Source organism: Piliocolobus tephrosceles, chromosome 18 (genome assembly GCF_002776525.5).
Source record: "Piliocolobus tephrosceles isolate RC106 chromosome 18, ASM277652v3, whole genome shotgun sequence".
NCBI lineage: Eukaryota > Metazoa > Chordata > Mammalia > Primates > Cercopithecidae > Piliocolobus > Piliocolobus tephrosceles.
In genome coordinates, this window is record NC_045451.1 from 63954192 (window position 1) to 63965319 (window position 11128).

The window sequence follows — 11128 nt, forward strand, 5'->3', positions numbered from 1 at the left end:
CTCTTTGCAGTCTGAGGCCCAGGGCAAATCACAATACTAATACTTCTCAGTGGTATTGTTATTTTTGTTTTAGTTTGGATTTATTTGTAGGACTAGGGTAATCTATAAAGCTAAAAGGCCAAACTACATATTATTTTACTGCATATTTCATCTAGATAATCTATGGCTATAAATCAGATTTTACAAGCTAGTCCAAAAACAACACTTATGGAGGCTCAAGTGGTTGACTAGACCAAATAATTAAGATGCTTATGCTTTGCTGGTCTAATAGCAATTTCCTCAAAACATCCTTTCAGTGTTCTCATTTTTGAACAAGTAATTCTTTTAGAGAAGATATAAAGCTTTTTGATTGATGATTCAATGAATTTTACTTCTCTCACACTTCAGACTGATATATTAGAATGTCCTAGATGTCACAGAGGAATTTCCTGGCATTTGATCTATTTTAGCTTATAATTACTTTCCTAAAATGTAGTCTGAAAGAAACAGAACAAAGGAATAAGCCCCACCATTCTACACTGGAATTTTACCAATTCTCATTTTTATGACTCAGTTAATAATAAATCATAATACTAGCAAAAACACTGTTTTACATAACAGTAAAGTCATCTTAAAGAAAACACAAATGGCTGCTTTGTGGCACCTGGCTCTGGCTAACTGTTCAATCTAGCCCAGCGGTCCCCAACCTTTTTGTCACCAGGGACCGGTTTCAAGGAAGACAATTTTTCCACAGACCAGGTTGGGGGGGGTTTTGGGATGACTCAAGCACATAACATTGATCGTCAGATTCTCAGACGGAGCGTACAACCTAGATCCCTCACATGCGCGGTCCACAACAGGGTTCGTGCTCCTGTGAGAATCTAATGCCGCAGCTGATCTGACAGGAGGCGGAGCTCAGGTGGTCATGCTCGCTCCCTCGCCCACCACTCACCTCCTGTTACACGGCCCAGTTCCTACTCGGCCACGGACTGGTACCCGTCCATGGCCCGGGGTTCGGGGACCTCTAGTCTAGACTTCACGCAGCTGGAATCCAGTGGCAGGTAGTGCCATGATGGACCGGGCTCTGGAGCCAGGCTGCCTAGGCTCAGCCTTGACCCACCTCATAGCTGTGTGACCTTAGGCAGGTCACCTCCCCGAGCCCTAGCTTCCTCATCCCTCAAGTGAGGAGCACCTCCCACGCAGAGTGGTGAATGTGAAATGAATTCAGAGAAATTATGGGCCATGACACACACAACTGGGATTCCAAGGCCCAAGTTCTGACAGTCAGAGTATTTATTTATTAATAACTCCTCTTTGCAGTCTGAGGCCCAGGGCAAATCACAATACTAATACTTCTACATATACTAATACTAATACTACGTATACTAATACTAATACGTAAAGGGCTTTGAGCAGCGCCCCCCATCCTGTCAATGCCACTGAGGGTACAGTGTGAGGAAACTTACTGTCTATACCCTCCTGGGATGCCACGGGACCTTCTTCTCAGTGGGGCTCCTAGGAACATTTGCAGTTTGGAACATTTGCATCCTGAGGTTGGACTGAAGGTGGCTACACTCCACCAGATAATCTATGCCGGGCCTCGGTTCTCTTTCAGCTCGGGATATTTCAAGGAAGCACGGAGGTTAAGGACACTGTCAAGAGTGTAAACGGGAGGCCTGGTTTGATTTGGAAACTGATTTCAGCTCTTGGAATCCCAGAAGCGAACTTGAATACAGTCCCTGTATAACTGCACGGAGGTTCAAACCCACCTTCCCTCAAGTCACCTTGAGCTCTCCAAAGCCTCCTGAGGGTGGACCAGAAACATGCTAATGTCTCACTCTGCCAGGCGCTATAACACCAACAACAAGAATCTTGGGCACTCATTGGATTAGGCTGCTTTGGTGGATGCCCACTCATTCATACCGTGGGAGATTAGGTGCCTCCTGGGGCACACTGCTTCATTTCTGTTCCAGGCCACAGCATGTGTGTATAGAGCGTGTATTAACCGTGTGTATAGAGCGCAGGATAAGAATGTGGCTCCAGATGCCTGGCACAGCACAGGGAGCCCAAGCACGACTGTCTGGAGGTGGAGGCTGCATTATAGAGACGCCCGTGAATTATGGTACTTCTTCAATCACAGATAAAGACGTACTGTGACTATTACTGGCCTCAGCACGTACATGTTGAGGGAAAGAGCTAATCTCCCAGTAAGAGAAGGCCCTGGTGGTTCTGTCCTGTGCTCACCAATGTCAGACTTGAGAATTAAGAAGACTCCTTACTTGAGAAGAACATAAAATTTTTTTCCCTATCCTCCTCTCTTCCACTGGAGAAAGAACTTCTTTTTCTTTCTTTCTTTCTTTCTTTTTTTTTGAGAAAGCGTCTCACTCTGTCACCCAGGCTGGAGTGCAGTGCTGCAATCTCGGCTCACTGCAACATCCACATCCTGGGTTCAAGCAATTCTCATGCCTCAGCCTCCCCAGTAACTGGGATTACAGGTGTTCGCCACCACACCCAGCTCATTTTTTTTTTTTTTTTTTTTTTTTAGACTTTTTTTCACCATGTTGGCCAGGCTGGTCTCAAACTCCTGACCTCAAATGATCCACCCACCTTGGCCTCCCAAAGTGGTGGGATTACAGGTGTGAGCCACCGCACCTGGCAGGGAAAGAATTTCTACACAGCAAGTTCCCATTTACTTACTTGTGGGACCAGTTAACTTTCAAATCCTCCACATAGTAAGTTACAAAAGAGTACAGTCGGATGCCCTCGGCTGTGCTCTGGATTTTCAGGTCTGTAGCAGACAAAGCTGAAAGAAGAAAATAGCATATTTCATGCATCTGTGTGCCCCTCCTGGCGGGAGGATCATAAAGCATTGTTGTGGTGTGAAATGTTTAACTTACCTATTTTTTTGCATACTTCTGTCATCAGTTCCTTAAAGGCTGTGGAAAGAAATTCAGAGCCAAAACTTTAGCATAAAAATTCTCAATGTAAGGTTAAATCTCAAATTCTTAGTTCTCAAAACTTCCCTTTCTGGATGAAAGGAAATGGAAACAAGGTGAATTTGTGGACCCACTGATAATGAGTATTCTTTGAGGAAATAGTTCAGTTTTATCAGGTTTTAAAGGATCCCTGCCTATTTTGATTCTTTTCCCCTTGAATTCTTTGTAACAATCGCCATATTTACGTTCTAGAGAAAGGGCCACAAGAGATTTCTAGGAAGGTTCTTGACTTTGGGATTCTTTCCTCTCAATTCCCAGGAAGCCTTAGTTTACCTTAGAGGACACTTTCTTTTTTTTTTTTTTTTTTTTCATTTTTCTTTCTTTTTTATTCTAAGGGGGTGATATGAAATACAGTAAATCATAATAAACAAGGTAGTTCTAATTTGATTACAAAATTTTAAAATGCTTTATCAGGGGTTGATAGGTGCAGCAAACCACCATGGTGCATGTATACCTATGTAACAAAACTGCATATTCTGCACGTGTATCCCAGAACTTAAAGCAAAATTTAAAAAAAAAAATGCTTTATCAATTCAGAGGTTAAACAACCTCAAATTAAATCAACTCATTTGTCAGAAGTATGAAGCCAAGAAATTCAATGTACTCAAGTGTTATTAAATGGTAACAGCTGCACCTAAACAAGCTAATTCTTCCCTTATTAGTCAAGAGTAACTGACACCCAAAAAAGACGTAACTGTAATTCTGTTGTTGTTGTTTGTTTGTTTTGAGATGGAGTCTCACTCTGTCACCCAAGCTGGAGTACAGTGACGCCATCTCAGCTCACTGCAACCTCTGCCTCCCAAGTTCGAGCAATTCTCCATCCTCAGCATTCCAAGTAACTGAGACCACAGGTGCGTGCTAATCCATCCAGAGGACATTTTCTTATCCGTGTCATCAATTCATACTGAATTAACCATGTAGGTCTCCTGGCCTTTGTCAGCCTGATAATGCTTTTTGCCAATAAACACATTTAGCCCCACCTCCGCCCAAAGTAGGAAGGTGAAATTAGTCAGACTTCTGCTGTTAGTTAGCAATGTTATTTTTAAAATCTTGTTCAGGAACAAAATTGTAAGTTTGGGGGTCCCAGGTAGATTTTCATCATCATGATATATTTGTCCTTAGCAGTCTCTGAAAAATGGAATTTGCTTTCTTGCTCTGCTAAAAACTGCAAGCCTTCACATTTCATATGTAAATCTTGCTTGCTACCTTTGGAGTGGACTATTTTTTGTCATGCTTCTGACAAAAGTTTTTGAGCCTGGAACATTTTTATAGAGTTGAAACAAAAATGATTTAAATTGAAAACAGACGCCTTGTGGATTCTGGACTATAAATTCTCTAAGGATCAAAAGTACACTTCTGATTTCGAAGACGACTAGAAGTGAGGTATTTTTGAATAAAATAGTTCACTCTGCTGGAATTTCACTTAAGCCAAAATCTGTGGACAAAAAACGTCAGCATGATTTCAATCGTCAGCTCGGTCTCAATCATCATTCTGGTAAGCTGTATGCAGAAACACACAAGACAGACGCCAGCGGTTGGTGGACTGACCTTCATCCACAAGCTTCAGTCTGCTCTTGTCTTTTCCTCGGTCATCTTTCAGGATAACTTCATAAATCCCAGCATCTTTCTTGGAAAACTAAGGGGGAATAGATATACCACATTGCACCTTTCATAGCCGCAGGGCATGGTATCTGTAATTTTTTTTCTTCTGCTTCTTCTTTTTTTTTGAAACAAGGGTCTCACTCTGTCAGCCAGACTGCAGTGCAGAAGTATGATTATAGCTCACTGTATCCTTGAACTCCTGGCCTCAAGCCTTGGCCTACCAAAAGCCATGGGATTACAGGTGTGAGCCACTGCACATGACCTGATATCTGCATTTTTAAAGGCCCTTGATTTACAGAACTGCGATCAAAACACTCTTTGAATAAGCATCTAACTGTGTGAGTGGTGAACCGTTCACAGATGCAGAGATGCACCTCTCCGTAATAATTTGACCAGTGAGCTGGCAGTCCTGACTTTTTACTTTCTAGGTAAAAACGCTGTAATTGATATGAGGCTTAAAGTCCTTACCTTTTACTCTACCTTCATTTATTAAAGACCAGTGATCACTAGCTTTAGAGTGATATATTTAAATGCCGTGCTCTTTTAAATAAGAAGTGATAAAAATCTATCCTTAAATGAATACCATGTCTGATGTCTCTGTACTTTTAGGACCAGAAGGCTTAAGTACAAATGAAGAAGGATCCACTTCACTGCCCATATATGGATAAAAGCAACTCAGAAAAGCGAGCTGTGGCATTCAGCTAATATTGGTTTGCTGTCTACCAAATCCACACACGTCACAAGGCTAGAGAAGCTTTTGTGTTCCTACAGCAGTTGGAAGTAAGCTAATATAAATCCCCTGGTCATGAAAGGAATACAGAATCTAGTCACTGTTTTGGGGTAAGACGGAGGGTAGAGAGCTAATATATTACATTTTGCATTTATAATCGCCTACCTCTGTTATAAGCAGGGTACATATACCATCCTTAAAGTCGTGCTTTTCATCCACTGATATCTCCCTCTCATCTTTGTACCACACAATATGAGTCTCCTTCTTAATATTTGCCACCTAGGAGCAAAACCATAATTACTTTTTTTAAAATAAGGAAATGTACTCTTGTGAAGGTAAATAGTTCTTAATGCAGCAAGATATAAAAGAAAAAGCACTGAACGTCGAGTGAGAAGACACAGATTTCTAAAGGAATCAATGGAAAGCTATTTTAATTGAGAAAAGAGTTTAGAATCAAGTGGACACCAATAGAATAAACCTAAATCAATAGCATCTCTATTTCCAGCAGTGAAAATTTGACTTTAACATCACGTGGTAGGAAAGAAAAGAGAGAATAGATACATTCATACTGATATACATACTTAAACGAAAATAGAAATCTCAAAACCAAAGGAAGACAAATCCCATCAGATTAAAATACAGGCTGTGTTAGAAAAACAAATGACTTTATTAAAGGAATGGAATGAGTAAGCCCCAATCTATATCTGCAAATTTAGTAAAAGATAAATGAAGCATTGCAAATATATGTGGAGGGGAGGCATGGATTAATAAATTAATTACTTAGCAATTTTGAGGAGACTCACTTAGATACACTAATCTCCTCATCATGTCATCTATTTCAAATGGACTAAACAACTGCATGTGGTTAAAGGGATCTTGACCTTTATCTACAATGCTTGATTTTTTTTTTTTTTTTACAAAGGAGAATATACTCATGTATTTCTTGTATAATTCAAATTGTATGAAAAAGTAAAGATTTCCTACAAATCAAGAAAACTATATCAAAGACCCCACTGAATAATGGGTGAAAGGTACACACCATTCCCCAAAGAGAAAATACAACTATAAAACCAACAAAGAAAATGTTGTCTCATTATACATGAGAATATACAGGTTTTAAAATACGAAACAATTTCAGCTAATAAATAAACATAGGAACCACCCTGGTAACTGCAGTGAAACCACTATACGCGGTCACTCGGCAGCTTTGGGCTTTGCTGAGTACATTGCTCTTGAAATTTGCACATGACCCTTGTGTGGATCCCGGAAGTTCTGCTTAGATAGTTGTTACAAGAGACACTAGGTCCTTAGGGCATGAAGGTTTTTAGGTTTTTTGTTGTTGTTGTTGTTTTTTTTTTTTTTTTTTTTTGCCATGGCCCCTTCCTGCACCTGCCCAAAGTGGATCTTGTCTCCTTGCATCTGAGCTTTCTGTTGTCTGGGATGGCAAAGGTCATAGCTCCACATGTGGACTCCTGAGGGAGAGGAAGTTCCCAGTGTGCAAGCTAGGGTTCCGCCTATGTTCGTTGTTTTGTTTTGTTTTTGAGACAGAGTCTCACTCCATCGCCCAGGCTGGAATGCAGTGGCGTCATCTTGGCTCACTGCAACCTCAGCCTCCCAGGTTCAAGCGATTCACCTGCCTCAGCCTCCCAAGTAGCTGGGACTACAGGTGTCCGCCATCACGCCTGGATAATTTTTGTATTTTTAGTAGAGACGGGGTTTCACCACATTGGCCAGGCTGGTCTTGAACTCCTGAGTGATCTGCCTGCTTTGGGCTCCCAAAGTGCTGGGATTACAGGCGTGAGCCACCGTGCCCGGCCCCTCCTCCGTTTTTTTGAGTAGACTAGCGCCAAGCAAGGCCCACCATAGTCTTGTGAGTCTGAATGATTAGCTGCGCATACTCCAGGAACTGTAATGCCACACGTGAGGGGCCAAATTTACAGGAATTCCACAATAATGGAACAAAGAGCTATGGGGAGACAGAGGGAGCGGGAGGCCTTCTAGAGATGACTGTGCTGGGCCTGCAAAGGATTTTGTCAGAGAAGCTGGAAGAAGGTCATTCCAGGCATTGGAATGACAGCGTAAGCAAGAACTGTGTGAATATTCACAACCTATTTCCAGGCTGCCCTTGGTTGCTCAGAATCTGGGAATGGGGCTGACTCTCCTGAGAAAGGCCATCACAGGACACCAGAGCTCCTCTGCAGAGGGCCACAGCAAGCGCAGAAGGCGAGGGATGTGTAGGCTTTTGAAAAGGGATGGTTTATAGGGAGGGGCCATGTGGATGAGGAAGTGAGTCGGGGACAGCACGACAGGGCAGCTGGGATAAGAGAGAAGCTGAGGGCTTCGGCTGCTGCCTGAGAAAGAGTTTTTCAAGCAGCATTGCCATTTCCTGTGAGGCTAGAACCTAGAATTGATTTTCCTTATATGTATTTCTGATAGACTGCTGTTTCTTTGAGTTTATCAGATCTAGTAGACACTGGGGCACTTGGGTTCTGGGTTTTCTCATGACAATTGTGAAATCCACACCAAATGCCACACCTACACTTCCACTTGTCCTTGTCAGCCAGCAGGACCTTCACGCTCCCGCTCCAACCTCACCCACCAGTTCCTTACCCCAAACATTTCTGATGACTCACTCAGCTACACACCACAAGCTAAAGTACAAACTCGTTTAGAAAGCTATACAGAATTTTTTTTTCCTGAATCTTTTCAAAGTCCTAATAAGACAATTGGTTGTGAGCTGCCAACTCTTTTCCACATCTCTCCTTCAAGACAGCACAGTGGCTTGGCGTCAGTGGCACAGCTGGGGAACACCCAGGGGTATTGTTGCGCCAGCCTCACAATTTACTTAGCAAGGTCCACGAAACACTGCAGCTAGAGTGATTCTGGAATAGGTCTATGATTTAGAATACAGATTTGGCTTAAGACAAAAACAATGTGAGAGTCTTTGGAGATTACTAATTAGATAAAGGTCTAGGGTCTTACTAACTAGGTCATTAGTAGTGACTAGGAATGATCACCTTGCCTTCTCATATTTTATGCTGTTTTATTTTAAATCTTTCTTATCAACAAATGGTTACAGTAACATTCAACAGTAAATATGTGTCCCACTTATCATTTTGGGTCAGATGGAAGAGATGAAAAATTGATCTTCCTCTTCTCTACATTCTATTTCCCTTGAATCAAATATTAAAAATTTATCTATCTCTTACCTTGCATTTCAATAGTACATTACATTCACCAGTCACTTCCCAGCTCAAATACTCAGCAAAGTGAGGACCTATACAATTTTAATGACATTAGCAATTACTCTATTAATCACAAATGCAAAATCAAAGCTCATACTTAAGTCCTAAGGTGATTTACGTCTGAAGTCAAATTTTTAAAATTCTAGATTTAGCTTTTACATATTTTAATGTCTACATATTTAACTGTAAATATTTTCAGTTATTTTAATTTACTAGGCATTATTAACATAATAATATTCATTTTAATTTGTTATGGAAATAACCTTGGAATATTTTGTACAAAAAAAATTAAAATTTTTTTCTTTATCCACTGCCTATTTTTACCTTGTTTCCTGATCCATTCTTGCCGCTGGAATTCAGCTTCTTTCTGGAGCTTTTTGAAAACTACAAATTGAAAAACAAGGAAGTGTGAAATTGAGTTGGGTGGTATAAATGCACATGTCAGCCACTGCACTAAGTGATTTATATTCATTATTGTAACACTCATACATTGTGACAACCCTGCTCATTTTTTATCTTTACAGATGAAGAAATAGGCTTGGGAAGGTTGAATAAATTGTACAAGGTCATAAAGCTAGGAAACAGTGAAATAATATTGGATGTTGCAAATACAGAGCTCTGGCCAGCCTTTCCATTGCCTTTGTAACTGCCACATTTTAAATCTGGGTGGCAGTAAGTGAGCAGCTGATTTACTACAATCTAGTTACAATGTATGATTAGTAGATTCGCAATGCACTACTTTTGCATATTTTTATTCTCAATTTTAGTAATTTACAGTAAGTACACATGGCAAAACAGTATCATGGTTTGTTTCTGAGACACATACAGTCTTTGTTGTATTGCAGTCTCCCTCACTGGAGAATTTGAGCAATAAACATTTGTTTATATATGAAAGTATTTAAATGCAGTCTTGCCTGTAGGCTAGGGATAAATTTGGTGTTCTTTTAAATTAACTTTCATTTCTATGAAATAAAATACCATGTAAAGTATTAACTGAAAACTGTATTCTTTTTTTTTTTTTTTTGAGACAGCATCTCACTCTGTCGCCCAGGCTGGAATGCAGTGGTGCGATCTTGGCTCACTGCAACCTCTGCCTCCCGGGTTCAAATGATTCTCATGCCTCAGCCTCCCAAGTAGCTGGGACCACAGATGCATGCCACCATACCTGGCTAATTTTTGTATTTTTTGTAGAGGCAGGGTTTTACCACGTTGGCCAGGCTGGTCTTGAACTCCTGACCTCAGGTGATATGCCCGCCTGGGTCTCCCAAAGTGCTGGGATTATAGGCATAAGCTACCACGCCCAGCTGAAAATTGTATTTTGAACATTAGAATTCAATTAAGAAACAATTCAAATGACAATTTTTGTGCCATGAGGTATTTGGATTGAAGGGAGTAGCAAAGCCTGCTGGTTAATGTTCCACGGAATTCTTACCATCTCCAATGAGAACAACAGTAGAATGGTTAGTTGCTTTTCCATCTTGAAGCTGGAAAGTGTACGTTCCCTCATCCTCATCCTGTAGTTTCTCCATGAACATTTCAATGATGCCAGTGTTTCGGTCAATATGCATTTTATATTTCTTCAGTGTGAAAAGAAAATGACAGAGAAATCACTGAGGCAGATATTTTACTTGGATGACAATAAGCTTGATGAAATAAAAATAAACCCCAAAGAATAATAATTTTAGGCTAGGTGCAGTGGTTCATGCCTGTAATCCCAGTACTTTGGGAGGCTGAGGTGAGGATTGCTTGAGGCCAGAAGTTTCAGAACAGCCTGGGCAACAAAGCGAGACCTTGTCCATATAAAAATAGAAAAATCGCCCAGGCACAGTGGCTCACACCTGTAATCCCAGCACTTTGGGAGGCTGAGGTGGGCAGATCACCTGAGGTCAGGAGTTTGAGACCAGCCTGACCAATATGATGAAACCCCATCTCTACTAAAAACACAAAAATTAGCCTGGTGTGGTGGCATACGCCTGTAATCCCAGTTACTTGGGAGGCTGAGACAGGAGAATTGCTTGAACCCAGGAGGCGGAGGTTGCAGTGAGTCGACATTGCACCATTGAATTCCAGCCTGGGCAATAAGAACAAAACTCTGTTTAAAAAAAAAAAAAAAAAAAAATGGAAAAATTAGCCGGGCATGGTGGTGTGCAACTTTAATCCCAGGTACTCAGGAAGCTGAGATGGGAGCATCTCTTGAACCCAGGAGGTCGAGGCTACAGTGAGCCATGATTGTGCCACTGCAGTGCAGCCTGAGCAACAGAAGGAGACCATGTCTAAAAAAAATATTAATCATTAAAAATTAGAGTAATAATTTAAATAAAATTTCTTCATAACTGAACAAGTTCTTCATATTCTTATACCCAGGAAAAGGGAAATATTATATGGAGTTTCTGATCTAGACCAGAATAGATTACTAAAAAGTCTGAAATTTAGTTTCTTAAATCTAAATAAAGTTTTGTTATCCCAAGTCACAAAATGTCAAAAAGTTGTCTTTAGACTCTCACATTACCTTCCAGATTACATTTTATTTATCTATCTATCTATCTATCTATCTATCTATCTATCTATCTATCTAT

At 40.7% G+C, this 11128-nt stretch overlaps 1 protein-coding gene across 1 annotated transcript in view; it reads right to left on the reverse strand.

Annotated features, from left to right (window-relative positions):
- The window catches only part of MYOM1 (myomesin 1), a 161534-nt gene that overhangs the window by 16095 nt on the left and 134311 nt on the right, over nt 1-11128 (reverse strand). The window contains exons 30-36 of the mRNA XM_023228515.1: nt 9985-10129; nt 8877-8936; nt 8517-8584; nt 5473-5586; nt 4524-4611; nt 2877-2915; nt 2677-2782 (exon numbers count right to left, since the gene is read on the reverse strand). Coding sequence (XP_023084283.1) covers nt 2677-2782; nt 2877-2915; nt 4524-4611; nt 5473-5586; nt 8517-8584; nt 8877-8936; nt 9985-10129 — 620 coding nt within the window. The remainder of the gene's footprint in view (nt 1-2676; nt 2783-2876; nt 2916-4523; nt 4612-5472; nt 5587-8516; nt 8585-8876; nt 8937-9984; nt 10130-11128) is intronic.